General features: G+C 47.3%; 1 protein-coding gene across 1 annotated transcript in view; it reads right to left on the minus strand.

The window, feature by feature from the left end:
• Window positions 1-6,038, minus strand: part of DCTN3 (dynactin subunit 3) — a 34,018-nt gene extending 27,980 nt beyond the window's left edge. The window contains exons 1-5 of the mRNA XM_056552267.1: window positions 5,899-6,038; window positions 4,168-4,252; window positions 2,239-2,325; window positions 2,024-2,107; window positions 170-228 (exon numbers count right to left, since the gene is read on the minus strand). Of these exons, the coding sequence (XP_056408242.1) occupies window positions 170-228; window positions 2,024-2,107; window positions 2,239-2,325; window positions 4,168-4,252; window positions 5,899-6,024 (441 nt within the window). The 5' untranslated portion in view covers window positions 6,025-6,038. The remainder of the gene's footprint in view (window positions 1-169; window positions 229-2,023; window positions 2,108-2,238; window positions 2,326-4,167; window positions 4,253-5,898) is intronic.
• Window positions 6,039-21,922: the final 15,884 nt, after the last annotated feature.

Here is a 21,922-nt window from a genome sequence, read left to right on the forward strand (position 1 = left end):
TGCGGGACCCCCAGGAATAATCCATAAGTTATGTCATCTCCCATCAGAGCTGTAAACGCAGCCTGGGATGTGACTGGAGTATAAGACGAGGAGAATCACATGATCTCACTACACTAAAGCCTTCCGAGACCCCCAGAGGACCCGGACCCCCTCACACACACACACTCACCTGTTGCTTGATGTGGACCTGGGCCAGAGTCTGTAGTCTGGACGCCTGCGTCGGCACCGCTGTCAACACACAGAAACAACAATCACTTTCTACAGGGGATAAGATGTTTTCCGCCGGAGTACCCCTTTAAAGGAGTTCTGTAGTGAAAAATAACTTGCGGGGGGGTCCGACCGCTGGTACCTCCCGCAATCTCCTGAACGGGTCCCGACAGTCTGCTGGAAGCGGCTGTTCCGACCCCTTCCATGTATCCATATGGGGTACATGAAGTGGGCGTGCTGGCCAGGGCGCCATGTGGGAGTCGGAACGGCCGCTTCCAGCAGACTGCCGGGACCCGTTCAGGAGATTGCGGGGGGAACCAGCGGTCGGACCCCCCACCCGCGATCTATAACTTATCCCCTATCCTTTAGATAGGGGATAAGTTATTTTTCACTACAGAAATGTGCACAGATGTGGTATTGCTTTCACAGCTGAAGTTTTGTTACTATTGCATTCAGTCCAAACAGTGCAGAGCCCGGGCTGACACCCTGTAACAAACAGCAGAATAACAAAAAGGACACAGATGTGTGCTGCTGTATATCTTACAGAAGGTACAATGTTTTGTTCCCATACACTGACAGCAAGCAGAGATATTGAAAGTATATTAGCACTGAGATTCACTGACATAAAGCTAGAGAGCCCATTTAAGATTTGTTAAAGGGGTACTCCCCTTTTTATTTATTTTTTTAAATCAACTGGTGCCAGAAAGTTAAACAGATTTGTAAATTACTTCTATTACAAAATCTTAATCCTTCCAGTACTTATTAGCTGCTGAGAAATTATTTTCTTTTTGGAACACAGAGCTCTCTGCTGACATCATGAGCACAGTGCTCTCTGCTGACACCTCTGTCCATTTTAAGAACTGTCAAGAGTAGGAGAAAATCCCCATAGAAAACATATGCTGCTCTGGACAGTTCCTAAAATGGACAGAGATGTCAGCAGAGAGCACTGTGCTCGTGATGTCAGCAGAGAGCTCTGTGTTCCAAAAAGAAAAGAATTTCCTCTGTAGTATTAAGCAGCTAATAAGTACTGGAAGGATTAAGATTTAATTTACAAATCTGTTTTACTTTCTGGCACCAGTTGATTTAAAGGGGTACTCCGGCGCTAAGACATCTTATCCCCTATACAAAGAATAGGGGATAAGATGCCTGATCGTGGGGGTTCTGCCGCTGGGGACCCCCGTGATCTTCCACGCCGCACCCAGTTAGAATCAGTCCCCGGAGCATGTTCGCTGCGGGTCTGATTACTGGCAATCACGGGGACGGAGCATAGTGACGTCACGGCTCCGTCCCCCTGTGATCTCACGCCCCGCCTCCTCAATGCAAGCCTATGGGAGGGGGCTTGACAGCTAGACTTGCATTGAGGGGGCGGAGCGTGACGTCACAAGGGGGCGGAGCCGTGACATCACTATGCTCCGTCCTTGTGGTCGAGATGGACTCAGCCTGAGGACCTCCAGCGGTTCCGGAAGCCAATAAAGGTGGGTGCTGCATGGTAGATCCCGGGGGTCCCCAGCAGCGGGACCCCCGGGATCTGACATCTTATCCCCTATCCTTTGGATAGGGGATAAGATGTCTAGGGACGGAGTACCCCTTTAAAAAAAATAAATAAATAAATAAAAGTTTTTCACCGGAGTACCCCTTTTAAGCAGTTTCTCCCAAGCAGAGATCCTCCAGCTATTGCAAAACTACAACTCCCAGCATGCCCGGACAGCCTTCGGCTGTCCGGGCATGCTGGGAGTTGTAGTTTTGCAATAGCTGGAGGCACCCTGTGTGGGAAATACTGTAGTAAACTTGCTGTGTGGGGATGCGGGGTCCTCACCTTTGATGTGCTCGCTGTCCAGCAGGGGCTGCAGGGAATGGAGCTGCTCCAGCAGGGCGGCCTGGGACAGGATGTACTGCTCCTCTGCAAGACAAAGAGAGGCCATTATATACCCAAATATACCCACCATACTCCTCCCCACGGGCCCATATACACAGGAGCGCCCCCTTCAGCCCTGTATATGGAAACAGTCAGGGAGAGCATCAGCAAACCACCTGCCAGGATGACCTCCAGCTTCATGGCGTCCGGGATGGCGGTCCTGTCGATGTATTGGGGGTCCAGGTATTTCATCAGATCATCAACTGAAAAGGACAAAACACAGGAGAGCGGGAGCGTTACAGTGTATCGGTGCAGGTAAAACACTATCTGGCTGCATGGTCCAGGCTGCTTACTGTCTAGACCAGTGTTTCCCAATCAGGGTGCCTCCAGCTGTTGCAAAACTACAACTCCCAGCATGCCCGGACAGCCTAACCCTCTGATCAGTATTTCTCATTCAATGACTCTGATCTGTTGCAAAACTGCAATTTCCAGCATGCTGGGAGTTGTAGTTTTGCAACAGCTGGAGAGCCACAGTTTGGGGACCGCTGGTGTAGACCGAATACAATTATAACAAACCCTCAGCTGTGAGAAGTATTAGGTCCGGACCAGGTTTCCAATTAATGTTCCCAATTCACTGACAGCAAGCAGGGGTCCTGAAGACACGGTAGAATTGATACAGAGTATATAGGAATATCGGGGAGAACACTTGCTGTAACACAACTATTGGCCTGCGGGGGGCAGCATAACCTCAGGGAAGGAGAAGAACTGGCGAGACATTGTGCCCCCAGTAGTATACAGTGTGCGCCCCCCCCAGAAGTATACAGTGTGCGCCCCCCCCCAGAAGTATACAGTGTGCGCCCCCCCCAGAAGTATACAGTGTGCGCCCCCCCCCAGAAGTATACAGTGTGCGCCCCCCCCCAGAAGTATACAGTGTGCGCCCCCCCCCCAGAAGTATACAGTGTGCGCCCCCCCAGAAGTATACAGTGTGTGCCCCCCCCCAGAAGTATACAGTGTGCGCCCCCCCAGAAGTATACAGTGTGCGCGCCCCCCAGAAGTATACAGTGTGCGCGCCCCCCAGAAGTATACAGTGCGCCCCCCCCAGAAGTATACAGTGCGCGCCCCCCAGAAGTATACAGTGCGCCCCCCCCAGAAGTATACAGTGTGCGCCCCCCCCCCCAGAAGTATACAGTGTGCGCCCCCCCCAGAAGTATACAGTGTGCGCCCCCCCCCCAGAAGTATACAGTGTGCGCCCCCCCCAGAAGTATACAGTGTGCGCCCCCCCCAGAAGTATACAGTGTGCGCCCCCCCCAGAAGTATACAGTGTGCGCCCCCCCCAGAAGTATACAGTGTGCGCCCCCCCCAGAAGTATACAGTGTGCGCCCCCCCCAGAAGTATACAGTGTGCGCCCCCCCCAGAAGTATACAGTGCGCCCCCCCCAGAAGTATACAGTGTGCGCCCCCCCCAGAAGTATACAGTGTGCGCCCCCCCCAGAAGTATACAGTGCGCGCCCCCCCCAGAAGTATACAGTGCGCCCCCCAGAAGTATACAGTGTGCGCCCCCCCCAGAAGTATACAGTGTGCGCCCCCCCCAGAAGTATACAGTGTGCGCCCCCCCCAGAAGTATACAGTGTGCGCCCCCCCCAGAAGTATACAGTGTGCGCCCCCCCCAGAAGTATACAGTGCCCCCCCCAGAAGTATACAGTGTGCGCCCCCCCCAGAAGTATACAGTGTGCGCCCCCCCCAGAAGTATACAGTGTGCGCCCCCCCCAGAAGTATACAGTGTGCGCCCCCCCCAGAAGTATACAGTGTGCGCCCCCCCCAGAAGTATACAGTGTGCGCCCCCCCCAGAAGTATACAGTGCGCCCCCCCCAGAAGTATACAGTGTGCGCCCCCCCCAGAAGTATACAGTGTGCGCCCCCCCCAGAAGTATACAGTGCGCGCCCCCCCCAGAAGTATACAGTGCGCCCCCCAGAAGTATACAGTGCGCACCCCCCAGAAGTATACAGTGCGCACCCCCCAGAAGTATACAGTGAGCGCCCCCCCCCAGAAGTATACAGTGCGCCCCGATATCTATACGTGGCTCGTACACTGAGGGGGTTCACTTACTTTTCTTGTACAGGGTCTTCACTCGCTCCCTCTTGCTGGCGATGTTCCCCAGGGAGACCTGGACTTTTATTAACCCATCGGTGATCTGCAATATAACCAGAGAATATAAGGAAGAGGCACTCCGCAGGCTCCGGACATGTCACATGGAAGAAAAATGAAGAGAAATGCGCCTGCGCTAAAGCTGAGAAAGTGCGGAAATCCACCGCAGCCTGGGGTAAGAAGGTGGAATCCTGTTCACCACCTATAAATCAATATAATAATAAACACTGGGGCATTAAGACCCATACACATTACTATCACATACAGCAGGGCCACCTATCACATACAGCAGGGCCACCTATCACATATACACAGTGAGTGCCCAGATAAGGCCCCATACACATTACTATCACATACAGCAGGGCCACCTATGACATATACACAGTGAGTGCCCAGATAAGGCCCCATACACATTACTATCACATACAGCAGGGCCACCTATCACATATACACAGTGAGTGCCCAGATAAGGCCCCATACACATTACTACCACATACAGCATGGCCACCTATCAGATATACACAGTGAGTGCCCACATAAGACCCATACACATTACTATCACATACAGCAGGGCCACCTATCACATATACACAGTGGGTGCCCAGATAAGACCCATACACATTACTATCACATACAGCAGGGCCACCTATCACATATACACAGTGAGTGCCCAGATAAGGCCCCATACACATAACTACCACATACAGCAGGGCCACCTATCACATATACACAGTGAGTGCCCAGATAAGGCCCCATACACATTACTATCACATACAGCAGGGCCACCTATCACATATACACAGTGAGTGCCCAGATAAGGCCCCATACACATTATCACATACAGCAGGGCCACCTATCACATATATACACATACAGTGACCTGTAAGCAGAGGTGATGCTGTCATAGTGACCTGTTAGCAGGTGATGATGTCATAGTGACCTGTTAGCAGAGGTGATGATGTCATAGTGACCTGTTAGCAGAGGTGATGATGTCATAGTGACCTGTAAGCAGAGGTGATGATGTCATAGTGACCTGTTAGCAGAGGTGATGATGTCATAGTGACCTGTTAGCAGAGGTGATGATGTCATAGTGACCTGTAAGCAGAGGTGATGCTGTCATAGTGACCTGTTAGCAGGTGATGATGTCAGTGACCTGTTAGAGCAGGTGATGATGTCATAGTGACCTGTTAGCAGAGGTGATGATGTCATAGCGACCTGTTAGCAGGTGATGATGTCATAGTGACCCGTTAGCAGGTGATGATGTCATAGTGACCCGTTAGCAGAGGTGATGAGGTCATAGTGACCTGTTAGCAGAGGTGATGATGTCATAGTGACCTGTTAGCAGAGGTGATGAGGTCATAGTGACCTGTTAGCAGGTGATGATGTCATACAGTGGCCCCAGGTGATGATGTCATACAGTGGCCCCAGGTGATGATGTCATAGTGACCTGTTAGCAGGTGATGATGTCATACAGTGGCCCCAGGTGATGATGTCATAGTGACCTGTTAGCAGGTGATGATGTCATACATTGAGCCTCCATCATTACAGCTGCCTCCTGTATCATCACTATGGAGACCGGGCTGCAGCTGTTCTGTCAGATGAGGATAATCTCACCCGGCAGAGGGAGGAGCCTCCCTTACCGCCCCTCCCCCAGCATCCTCAGCGCAGACACCACAAGTCCCAGCAGTATACCTTCCGCGCCTGTGCCCCGCTCTCCCCGTACAGCCGCTGCTCCAGCTCCTGTACCCGGCCCTGCAGCTCCCGGAGCTCCGCCATCCTTCTCACTGACAATTCCGGTATACACAGGAAGTGCGTCATCACTCCGCGTCCATGGTAACGTCAACTGCTTACTGGTGAGGCCGCTGTGCCCACAACCAACATGGCGCCGAGTCCCTTCAATCATATGGTCTGTAATCATTACTGCGCCCGAATTATATCACTCCACGAGTGTACCCCCATAATGTAACCCTGCAGAACCTCGTAATTCAGCTGCTACAGAACCTCATAATACACACCTCAACTACTGCAGCACCTCATAATACACACCTCAGCTGCTGCAGCACCTCATAATACACACCTCAGCTACTGCAGCACCTCATAATACGCACCTCAGCTACTGCAGCACCTCATAATACACACCTCAGCTACTGCAGCACCTCATAATACGCACCTCAGCTACTGCAGCACCTCATAATACACACCTCAGCTACTGCAACACCTCATAATACACACCTCACCCACTGCAACACCTCATAATACACACCTCAGCTACTGCAGAACCTCATAATACACACCTCAGCTACTGCAGCACCTCATAATACGCACCTCAGCTACTGCAACACCTCATAATACACACCTCAGCTACTGCAACACCACATAATACACACCTCAGCTACTGCAACACCTCATAATACACACCTCAGCTACTGCAGCACCTCATAATACGCACCTCAGCTACTGCAACACCTCATAATACACACCTCAGCTACTGCAGCACCTCATAATACACATCTCAGCTACTGCAGAACCTCATAATACACACCTCAGCTACTGCAACACCTCATAATACACACCTCAGCTACTGCAACACCTCATAATACACACCTCAGCTACTGCAACACCTCATATACACACCTCAGCTACTGCAACACCTCATAATACACACCTCAGCTACTGCAGAACCTCATAATACACACCTCAGCTACTGCAACACCTCATAATACACACCTCAGCTACTGCAACACCTCATAATACACACCTCAGCTACTGCAACACCTCATAATACACACCTCAGCTACTGCAACACCTCATAATACACACCTCAGCTACTGCAACACCTCATAATACACACCTCAGCTACTGCAACACCTCATAATACACACCTCAGCTACTGCAACACCTCATAATACACACCTCAGCTACTGCAACACCTCATAATACACACCTCAGCTACTGCAACACCTCATAATACACACCTCAGCTACTGCAACACCTCATAATACACACCTCAGCTACTGCAACACCTCATAATACACACCTCAGCTACTGCAACACCTCATAATACACACCTCAGCTACTGCAACACCTCATAATACACACCTCAGCTACTGCAACACCTCATAATACACACCTCAGCTACTGCAACACCTCATAATACACACCTCAGCTACTGCAACACCACATAAAACACACCTCATCTACTGCAACACCTCATAATACACACCTCAGCTACTGCAACACCACATAATACACACCTCATCTACTGCAACACCTCATAATACACACCTCAGCTACTGCAACACCTCATAATATACATCTCAGCTACTGCAACACCTCATAATACACACCTCAGCTACTGCAACACCTCATAATACACACCTCAGCTACTACAACACCTCATAATACACACCTCAGCTACTGCAACACCTCATAATACACACCTCAGCTACTGCAACACCTCATAATACACACCTCAGCTACTGCAACACCACATAATACACACCTCAACTACTGCAACACCTCATAATACACACCTCAGCTACTGCAACACCACATAATACACACCTCAGCTACTGCAACACCTCATAATACACACCTCAGCTACTGCAACACCTCATAATACACACCTCAGCTACTGCAACACCACATAATACACACCTCAGCTACTGCAACACCACATAATACACACCTCAGCTACTGCAGAACCTCATAATACACACCTCAGCTACTGCAGCACCTCATAATACGCACCTCAGCTACTGCAACACCTCATAATACACACCTCAGCTACTGCAACACCTCATAATACACACCCCAGCTACTGCAACACCTCATAATACACACCTCAGCTACTGCAACACCACATAATACACACCTCAGCTACTGCATCACCTCATAATACACACCTCAGCTACTGCATCACCACATAATACACACCTCAGCTACTGCAACACCTCATAATACACACCTCAGCTACTGCAACGCCTCATAATACACACCTCAGCTACTGCAACACCTCATAATACACACCTCATCTACTGCAACACCTCATAATACACACCTCAGCTACTGCAGCACCTCATAATACACACCTCAGCTACTGCAACACCTCATAATACACACCTCATCTACTGCAACACCTCATAATACACACCTCAGCTACTGCAGCACCTCATAATACACACCTCAGCTGCTGCAGAACCTCATGATACACACCTCAGCTACTGCAACACCTCACAATACACACCTCAGCTACTGCAACACCTCATAATACGCACCTCAGCTACTGCAGCACCTCATAATACGCACCTCAGCTACTGCAGCACCTCATAATACACACCTCAGCTACTGCAACACCTCATAATACACACCTCAGCTACTGCAGCACCTCATAATACACACCTCAGCTACTGCAACACCTCATAATACACACCTCATCTACTGCAACACCTCATAATACACACCTCAGCTACTGCAGCACCTCATAATACACACCTCAGCTGCTGCAGAACCTCATGATACACACCTCAGCTACTGCAACACCTCATAATACACTCCTCAGCTACTGCAACACCTCATAATACACACCTCAGCTACTGCAACACCTCATAATACACACCTCAGCTACTGCAACACCTCATAATACACACCTCAGCTACTGCAACACCTCATAATACACACCTCAGCTACTGCAACACCTCATAATACACACCTCAGCTACTGCAGCACCTCATAATACACACCTCAGCTACTGCAACACCTCATAATACACACCTCAGCTACTGCAACACCTCACAATACACACCTCAGCTACTGCAACACCTCATAATACACACCTCAGCTACTGCAACACCTCATAATACACACCTCAGCTACTGCAACACCTCATAATACACACCTCAGCTACTGCAACACCTCATAATACACACCTCAGCTACTGCAACACCTCATAATACACACCTCAGCTACTGCAACACCTCATAATACACACCTCAGCTACTGCAACACCTCATAATACACACCTCAGCTACTGCAACACCTCATAATACACACCTCAGCTACTGCAACACCTCATAATACACACCTCAGCTACTGCAACACCACATAATACACACCTCAGCTACTGCAACGCCTCATAATACACACCTCAGCTACTGCAACACCTCATAATACACACCTCAGCTACTGCAACACCTCATAATACACACCTCAGCTACTGCAACACCACATAATACACACCTCAGCTACTGCAACACCACATAATACACACCTCAGCTACTGCAACACCTCATAATACACACCTCAGCTACTGCAGCTCCTCATAATACACACCTCAGCTACAGCAACACCTCATAATACATACCTCAGCTACCGCAACACCTCATAATACACACCTCAGCTACTGCAACACCTCATAATACACACCTCAGCTGCTGCACCACCACATAATACACACCTCAGCTACTGCAACACCTCATAATACGCACCTCAGCTACTGCAACACCTCATAATACACACCTCAGCTGCTGCACCACCACATAATACACACCTCAGCTACTGCAACACCTCATAATACACACCTCAGCTACTGCAACACCTCATAATACACACCTCAGCTACTGCAACACCTCATAATACACACCTCATCTACTGCAACACCTCATAATACACACCTCAGCTACTGCAACACCTCATAATACACACCTCAGCTACTGCAACACCTCATAATACGCACCTCAGCTACTGCAACACCTCATAATACGCACCTCAGCTACTGCAACACCTCATAATACACACCTCAGCTACTGCAACACCACATAATACACACCTCAGCTACTGCAACACCTCATAATACACACCTCAGCTACTGCAACACCTAATAATACACACCGCAGCTACTGCAACACCTCATAATACACACCTCAGCTGCTGCAACACCTCATAATACACACCTCAGCTACTGCAACACCTCATAATACACACCTCAGCTTCTGCAACACCTCATACTACACACCTCAGCTACTGCAACACCTCATAATACACACCTCAACTACTGCAACACATCATAATACACACCTCAGCTACTGCAGAACCTCATAATACACACCTCAGCTACTGCAACACCTCATAATACACACCTCAGCTACTGCAACACCTCATAATACACACCTCAGCTACTGCAACACCTCACAATACACACCTCAGCTACTGCAACACCTCACAATACACACCTCAGCTACTGCATCACCTCATAATACACACCTCAGCTACTGCAACACCTCATAATGCACACCTCAGCTGCTGCAACACCACATAATACACACCTCAGCTACTGCAACACCTCATAATACACACCTCAGCTACTGCAACACCTCATAATACACACCTCAGCTACTGCAGAACCTCATAATACACACCTCAGCTGCTGCAACACCTCATAATACACACCTCAGCTACTGCAACACCTCACAATACACACCTCAGCTACTGCAACACCTCATAATACACACCTCAGCTACTGCAACACCTCATAATACACACCTCAGCTACTGCAACACCTCATAATACACACCTCAGCTACTGCAACACCTCATAATACACACCTCAGCTACTGCAACACCTCATAATACACACTTCAGCTACTGCAGCACCTCATAATACACACCTCAGCTACTGCAACACCTCATAATACACACCTCAGCTACTGCAACACCTCATAATACACACTTCAGCTACTGCAACACCTCATAATACACACCTCAGCTACTGCAACACCTCATAATACACACCTCAGCTACTGCAACACCTCATAATACACACCTCAGCTACTGCAACACCTCATAATACACACCTCAGCTACTGCAACACCTCATAATACACACTTCAGCTACTGCAACACCTCATAATACACACCTCAGCTACTGCAACACTTCATAATACACACCTCAGCTACTGCAACACCTCATAATACACACCTCAGCTACTGCAACACCTCATAATACACACCTCAGCTACTGCAACTCCTCATAACACACACCTCAGCTACTGCAACTCCTCATAACACACACCTCAGCTACTGCAACACCTCATAATACACACCTCAGCTCCTGCAACACCTCATAATACACACCTCAGCTACTGCAACACCTCATAATACACACCTCAGCTACTGCAACACATCATAATACACACCTCAGCTACTGCAACACCTCATAATACACACCTCAGCTACTGCAACACATCATAATACACACCTCAGCTACTGCAACACCTCATAATACACACCTCAGCTACTGCAACACCTCATAATACACACCTCAGCTACTGCAACACCTCATAATACACACCTCAGCTACTGCAACACCTTATAATACACACCTCAGCTACTGCAACACCTCATAATACACACCTCAGCTACTGCAACACCTCATAATACACACCTCAGCTACTGCAACTCCACATAATACACACCTCAGCTACTGCAATACCTCATAATACACACCTCAGCTACTGCAACTCCTCATACTACACACCTCAGCTACTGCATCACCTCATAATACACACCTCAGCTACTGCATCACCTCATAATACACACCTCAGATACTGCAACACCACATAATACACACAGCTACTGCAACACCTCATAATACGCACCTCAGCTACTGCAACACCTCATAATACACACCTCAGCTACTGCAACACCACATAATACACACCTCAGCTACTGCAACACCTCATACTACACACCTCAGCTACTGCAACACCTCATAATACACACCTCAGCTACTGCAACACCTCATAATACACACCTCAGCTACTGCAACACCTCATAATACACACCTCAGCTACTGCATCACCTCATAATACACACCTCAGCTACTGCAACACCTCATAATACACACCTCAGCTACTGCAACACCTCATAATACACACCTCATCTACTGCAACACCTCATAATACACACCTCAGCTACTGCAACACCTCATAATACACACCTCAGCTACTGCAACACCTCATAATACACACCTCAGCTACTGCAACACCTCATAATACACACCTCAGCTACTGCAACACCTCATAATACACACCTCAGCTACTGCAACACCTCATAATACACACCTCAGCTACTGCAACACCTCATAATACACCTCAACTACTGCAACACCTCATAATACACACCTCAGCTACTGCAACACCTCATAATACACACCTCAGCTACTGCAACACCTCATAATACACACCTCAGCTACTGCAACACCTCATAATACACACCTCAGCTACTGCAACACCTCATAATACACACCTCAGCTACTGCAACACCTCATAATACACACCTCAGCTACTGCAACACCTCATAATACACACCTCAGCTACTGCAACACCTCATAATACACACCTCAGCTACTGCAACACCTCATAATACACACCTCAGCTACTGCAACACCTCATAATACACACCTCAGCTACTGCAACACCTCATAATACACACCTCATCTACTGCAACACCTCATAATACACACCTCAGCTACTACAACACCTCATAATACACACCTCAGCTACTGCAACACCTCATAATACACACCTCAGCTACTGCAACACCTCACAATACACACCTCAGCTACTGCAACACCTCACAATACACACCTCAGCTACTGCAACACCTCATAATACACACAGCTACTGCAACACATCATAATACACACCTCAGCTACTGCAACACCTCATAATACACACCTCAGCTACTGCAACACCTCATAGTACACACCTCAGCTACTGCAACACCTCATAATACACACCTCAGCTACTGCAACACCACATAATACACACCTCAGCTACTGCAACACCTCATAATACACACCTCAGCTACTGCAACACCTCATAATACACACCTCAGCTACTGCAACACCTCATAATGTACACCTCAGCTACTGCAACACCTCATAATACACACCTCAGCTACTGCAACACCTCATAATACACACCTCAGCTACTGCAACACCTCATAATATACACCGCAGATACTGCAACACCTCATAATACACACCTCAGCTACTGCAACACCTCATAATACACACCTCAGCTGCTGCAACACCTCATAATACACACCTCATCTACTGCAACACCTCATAATACACACCCCAGCTACTGCAACACCTCATAATACACACCTCAGCTACTGCAGCACCTCATAATACACACCTCAGCTACTGCAACACCACATAATACACACCTCAGCTACTGCAACACATCATAATACACACCTCAGCTACTGCAACACCTCATAATACACACCTCAGCTACTGCAACACCACATAATACACACCTCAGCTACTACAACACCTCATAATACACACCTCAGCTACTGCAGCACCTCATAATACACACCTCAGCTACTGCAACACCTCATAATACACACCTCAGCTACTGCAACACCACATAATACACACCTCAGCTACTGCAACACCTCATAATACACACCTCAGCTACTGCAACACCTCATAATACACACCTCAGCTACTGCAACACCACATAATACACACCTCAGCTACTGCAACACCTCATAATACACACCTCAGCTACTGCAACACCACATAATACACATCTCAGCTACTGCAGCACCTCATAATACACACCTCAGCTACTGCAACACCTCATAATACACACCTCAGCCACTGCAACACCTCATAATACACACCTCAGCTACTGCAGCACCTCATAATACACACCTCAGCTACTGCAACACCTCATAATACACACCTCAGCTACTGCAACACCTCATAATACACACCTCAGCTACTGCAACACCACATAATACACACCTCAGCTACTGCATCACCTCATAATACACACCTCAGCTACTGCAACACCTCATAATACACACCTCAGCTACTGCAACACCTCATAATACACACCTCAGCTACTGCAACACCTCATAATACACACCTCAGCTACTGCAACACCTCATAATACACACCTCAGCTACTGCAACACCTCATAATACACACCTCAGCTACTGCAACACCTCATAATACACACCTCAGCTACTGCAACACCTCATAATACACACCTCAGCTACTGCAACACCTCATAATACACACCTCAGCTACTGCAACACCTCATAATACACACCTCAGCTACTGCAACACCTCGTAATACACACCTCAGCTACTGCAACACCTCGTAATACACACCTCATCTACTGCAACACCTCGTAATACACACCTCAGCTACTGCAACACCTCATAATACACACCTCAGCTACTGCAACACCACATAATACACACCTCAGCTACTGCAACACCTCATAATACACACCTCATCTACGGCAACACCACATAATACACACCTCAGCTACTGCAACACCTCATAATACACACCTCAGCTACTGCAACACCTCATAATACACACCTCAGCTACTGCAACACCTCATAATACACACCTCAGCTACTGCAACACCTCATAATACACACCTCAGCTACTGCAACACCTCACAATACACACCTCAGCTACTGCAACACCTCATAATACGCACCTCAGCTACTGCAACACCACATAATACACACCTCATCTACTGCAACACCTCATAATACACACCTCAGCTACTGCAACACCTCATAATACACACCTCATCTACTGCAACACCTCATAATACACACCTCAGCTACTGCAGCACCTCATAATATACACCTCAGCTACTGCAACACCTCATAATACACACCTCAGCTACTGCAGCTCCTCATAATACACACCTCAGCTACTGCAACACCACATAATACACACCTCAGCTACTGCAACACCTCATAATACACTCCTCAGCTACTACAACACCTCATAATACACACCTCAGCTACTGCAGCACCTCATAATACACACCTCAGCTACTGCAACACCTCATAATACACACCTCAGCTACTGCAACACCACATAATACACATCTTAGCTACTGCATCACCTCATAATACACTCATCAGCTACTAAAACACCTCATAATACACACCTCAGCTACTGCAACACCTCATAATACACACCTCAGCTACTGCAACACCTCATAATACACACCTCAGCTACTGCAACACCTCATAATACACACCTCAGCTACTGCAACACCTCATAATACACACCTCAGCTACTGCAACACCTCATAATACACACTTCAGCTACTGCAACACCTCATAATACACACCTCAGCTACTGCAACACTTCATAATACACACCTCAGCTACTGCAACACCTCATAATACACACCTCAGCTACTGCAACACCTCATAATACACACCTCAGCTACTGCAACTCCTCATAACACACACCTCAGCTACTGCAACTCCTCATAACACACACCTCAGCTACTGCAACACCTCATAATACACACCTCAGCTCCTGCAACACCTCATAATACACACCTCAGCTACTGCAACACCTCATAATACACACCTCAGCTACTGCAACACATCATAATACACACCTCAGCTACTGCAACACCTCATAATACACACCTCAGCTACTGCAACACATCATAATACACACCTCAGCTACTGCAACACCTCATAATACACACCTCAGCTACTGCAACACCTCATAATACACACCTCAGCTACTGCAACACCTCATAATACACACCTCAGCTACTGCAACACCTTATAATACACACCTCAGCTACTGCAACACCTCATAATACACACCTCAGCTACTGCAACACCTCATAATACACACCTCAGCTACTGCAACTCCACATAATACACACCTCAGCTACTGCAATACCTCATAATACACACCTCAGCTACTGCAACTCCTCATACTACACACCTCAGCTACTGCATCACCTCATAATACACACCTCAGCTACTGCATCACCTCATAATACACACCTCAGATACTGCAACACCACATAATACACACAGCTACTGCAACACCTCATAATACGCACCTCAGCTACTGCAACACCTCATAATACACACCTCAGCTACTGCAACACCACATAATACACACCTCAGCTACTGCAACACCTCATACTACACACCTCAGCTACTGCAACACCTCATAATACACACCTCAGCTACTGCAACACCTCATAATACACACCTCAGCTACTGCAACACCTCATAATACACACCTCAGCTACTGCATCACCTCATAATACACACCTCAGCTACTGCAACACCTCATAATACACACCTCAGCTACTGCAACACCTCATAATACACACCTCATCTACTGCAACACCTCATAATACACACCTCAGCTACTGCAACACCTCATAATACACACCTCAGCTACTGCAACACCTCATAATACACACCTCAGCTACTGCAACACCTCATAATACACACCTCAGCTACTGCAACACCTCATAATACACACCTCAGCTACTGCAACACCTCATAATACACACCTCAGCTACTGCAACACCTCATAATACACACCTCAGCTACTGCAACACCTCATAATACACACCTCAGCTACTGCAACACCTCATAATACACACCTCAGCTACTGCAACACCTCATAATACACACCTCAGCTACTGCAACACCTCATAATACACACCTCATCTACTGCAACACCTCATAATACACACCTCAGCTACTACAACACCTCATAATACACACCTCAGCTACTGCAACACCTCATAATACACACCTCAGCTACTGCAACACCTCACAATACACACCTCAGCTACTGCAACACCTCACAATACACACCTCAGCTACTGCAACACCTCATAATACACACAGCTACTGCAACACATCATAATACACACCTCAGCTACTGCAACACCTCATAATACACACCTCAGCTACTGCAACACCTCATAGTACACACCTCAGCTACTGCAACACCTCATAATACACACCTCAGCTACTGCAACACCACATAATACACACCTCAGCTACTGCAACACCTCATAATACACACCTCAGCTACTGCAACACCTCATAATACACACCTCAGCTACTGCAACACCTCATAATGTACACCTCAGCTACTGCAACACCTCATAATACACACCTCAGCTACTGCAACACCTCATAATACACACCTCAGCTACTGCAACACCTCATAATATACACCGCAGATACTGCAACACCTCATAATACACACCTCAGCTACTGCAACACCTCATAATACACACCTCAGCTGCTGCAACACCTCATAATACACACCTCATCTACTGCAACACCTCATAATACACACCCCAGCTACTGCAACACCTCATAATACACACCTCAGCTACTGCAGCACCTCATAATACACACCTCAGCTACTGCAACACCACATAATACACACCTCAGCTACTGCAACACATCATAATACACACCTCAGCTACTGCAACACCTCATAATACACACCTCAGCTACTGCAACACCACATAATACACACCTCAGCTACTACAACACCTCATAATACACACCTCAGCTACTGCAGCACCTCATAATACACACCTCAGCTACTGCAACACCTCATAATACACACCTCAGCTACTGCAACACCACATAATACACACCTCAGCTACTGCAACACCTCATAATACACACCTCAGCTACTGCAACACCTCATAATACACACCTCAGCTACTGCAACACCACATAATACACACCTCAGCTACTGCAACACCTCATAATACACACCTCAGCTACTGCAACACCACATAATACACATCTCAGCTACTGCAGCACCTCATAATACACACCTCAGCTACTGCAACACCTCATAATACACACCTCAGCCACTGCAACACCTCATAATACACACCTCAGCTACTGCAGCACCTCATAATACACACCTCAGCTACTGCAACACCTCATAATACACACCTCAGCTACTGCAACACCTCATAATACACACCTCAGCTACTGCAACACCACATAATACACACCTCAGCTACTGCATCACCTCATAATACACACCTCAGCTACTGCAACACCTCATAATACACACCTCAGCTACTGCAACACCTCATAATACACACCTCAGCTACTGCAACACCTCATAATACACACCTCAGCTACTGCAACACCTCATAATACACACCTCAGCTACTGCAACACCTCATAATACACACCTCAGCTACTGCAACACCTCATAATACACACCTCAGCTACTGCAACACCTCATAATACACACCTCAGCTACTGCAACACCTCATAATACACACCTCAGCTACTGCAACACCTCATAATACACACCTCAGCTACTGCAACACCTCGTAATACACACCTCAGCTACTGCAACACCTCGTAATACACACCTCATCTACTGCAACACCTCGTAATACACACCTCAGCTACTGCAACACCTCATAATACACACCTCAGCTACTGCAACACCACATAATACACACCTCAGCTACTGCAACACCTCATAATACACACCTCATCTACGGCAACACCACATAATACACACCTCAGCTACTGCAACACCTCATAATACACACCTCAGCTACTGCAACACCTCATAATACACACCTCAGCTACTGCAACACCTCATAATACACACCTCAGCTACTGCAACACCTCATAATACACACCTCAGCTACTGCAACACCTCATAATACGCACCTCAGCTACTGCAACACCACATAATACACACCTCATCTACTGCAACACCTCATAATACACACCTCAGCTACTGCAACACCTCATAATACACACCTCATCTACTGCAACACCTCATAATACACACCTCAGCTACTGCAGCACCTCATAATATACACCTCAGCTACTGCAACACCTCATAATACACACCTCAGCTACTGCAGCTCCTCATAATACACACCTCAGCTACTGCAACACCACATAATACACACCTCAGCTACTGCAACACCTCATAATACACTCCTCAGCTACTACAACACCTCATAATACACACCTCAGCTACTGCAGCACCTCATAATACACACCTCAGCTACTGCAACACCTCATAATACACACCTCAGCTACTGCAACACCACATAATACACATCTTAGCTACTGCATCACCTCATAATACACTCCTCAGCTACTAAAACACCTCATAATACACACCTCAGCTACTGCAACACCTCATAATACACACCTCAGCTACTGCAACACCTCATAATACACACCTCAGCTACTGCAACACCTCATAATACACACCTCAGCTACTGCAACACCTCATAATACACACCTCAGCTACTGCAACACCACATAATACACACCTCAGCTACTGCAACACCTCATAATACACTCCTCAGCTACTACAACACCTCATAATACACACCTCAGCTACTGCAGCACCTCATAATACACACCTCAGCTACTGCAACACCTCATAATACACACCTCAGCTACTGCAACACCTCATAATACACACCTCAGCTACTGCAGCACCACATAATACACACCTCAGCTACTGCAACTTCTCATAATACACACCTCAGCTACTGCAACTCCTCATACTACACACCTCAACTACTGCAACACCTCATAATACACACCTCAGCTACTGCAACACCTCATAATACACACCTCAGCTACTGCAACACATCATAATACACACCTCAACTACTGCAACACCTCATAATACACACCTCAGCTACTGCAACACCTCATAATACACACCTCAGCTACTGCAACACCTCATAATACACACCTCAGCTACTGCAACACCTCATAATACACACCTCAGCTACTGCAACACCTCACAATACACACCTCAGCTACTGCAACACCTCATAATACGCACCTCAGCTACTGCAACACCACATAATACACACCTCATCTACTGCAACACCTCATAATACACACCTCAGCTACTGCAACACCTCATAATACACACCTCATCTACTGCAACACCTCATAATACACACCTCAGCTACTGCAGCACCTCATAATATACACCTCAGCTACTGCAACACCTCATAATACACACCTCAGCTACTGCAGCTCCTCATAATACACACCTCAGCTACTGCAACACCACATAATACACACCTCAGCTACTGCAACACCTCATAATACACTCCTCAGCTACTACAACACCTCATAATACACACCTCAGCTACTGCAGCACCTCATAATACACACCTCAGCTACTGCAACACCTCATAATACACACCTCAGCTACTGCAACACCACATAATACACATCTTAGCTACTGCATCACCTCATAATACACTCCTCAGCTACTAAAACACCTCATAATACACACCTCAGCTACTGCAACACCTCATAATACACACCTCAGCTACTGCAACACCTCATAATACACACCTCAGCTACTGCAACACCTCATAATACACACCTCAGCTACTGCAACACCTCATAATACACACCTCAGCTACTGCAACACCACATAATACACACCTCAGCTACTGCAACACCTCATAATACACTCCTCAGCTACTACAACACCTCATAATACACACCTCAGCTACTGCAGCACCTCATAATACACACCTCAGCTACTGCAACACCTCATAATACACACCTCAGCTACTGCAACACCTCATAATACACACCTCAGCTACTGCAGCACCACATAATACACACCTCAGCTACTGCAACTTCTCATAATACACACCTCAGCTACTGCAACTCCTCATACTACACACCTCAACTACTGCAACACCTCATAATACACACCTCAGCTACTGCAACACCTCATAATACACACCTCAGCTACTGCAACACATCATAATACACACCTCAACTACTGCAACACCTCATAATACACACCTCAGCTACTGCAACACCTCATAATACACACCTCAGCTACTGCAACACCTCATAATACACACCTCAGCTGCTGCAACACCTCACAATACACACCTCAACTACTGCAACACCTCATAATACACACCTCAGCTACTGAAACACCTCACAATACACACCTCAGCTACTGCAACACCTCACAATACACACCTCAGCTGCTGCAACACCTCACAATACACACCTCAACTACTGCAACACCTCATAATACACACCTCAGCTACTGCAACACCTCATAATACACACACCTCAGCTACTGCAACACCTCATAATACACACCTCAGCTACTGCAACACCTCATAATACACACCTCAGCTACTGCAACACCTCATAATACACACCTCAGCTACTGCAACACCTCATAATACACACCTCAGATACTGCAACACCTCATAATACACACTTCAGCTACTGCAACACCTCATAATACACACCTCAGCTACTGCAACACCTCATAATACACACCTCAGCTACTGCAACTCCTCATAACACACACCTCAGCTACTACAACACCTCATAATACACACCTCAGCTTCTGCAACACCTCATAATACACACCTCAGCTACTGCAACACCTCATAATACACACCTCAGCTACTGCAACACCTCAATACACACCTCAGCTACTGCAACACCTCATAATACACACCTCAGCTACTGCAACACCTCATAATACACACCTCAGCTACTGCAACACCTCATAATACACACCTCAGCTACTGCAACACCTCATAATACACACCTCAGCTACTGCAACACCTCATAATACACACCTCAGCTACTGCATCACCTCATAATACACACCTCAGCTACTGCAACACCTCATAATACACACCTCAGCTACTGCAACACCTCATAATACACATCTCAGCTACTGCATCACCTCATAATACACACCTCAGCTACTGCAACACCTCATAATACACACCTCAGCTACTGCAACACCACATAATACACACCTCAGCTACTGCAACACCTCATAATACACT

This window comes from Hyla sarda, unplaced genomic scaffold (assembly GCF_029499605.1).
Source record: "Hyla sarda isolate aHylSar1 unplaced genomic scaffold, aHylSar1.hap1 scaffold_149, whole genome shotgun sequence".
NCBI classification, from domain to species: domain Eukaryota; kingdom Metazoa; phylum Chordata; class Amphibia; order Anura; family Hylidae; genus Hyla; species Hyla sarda.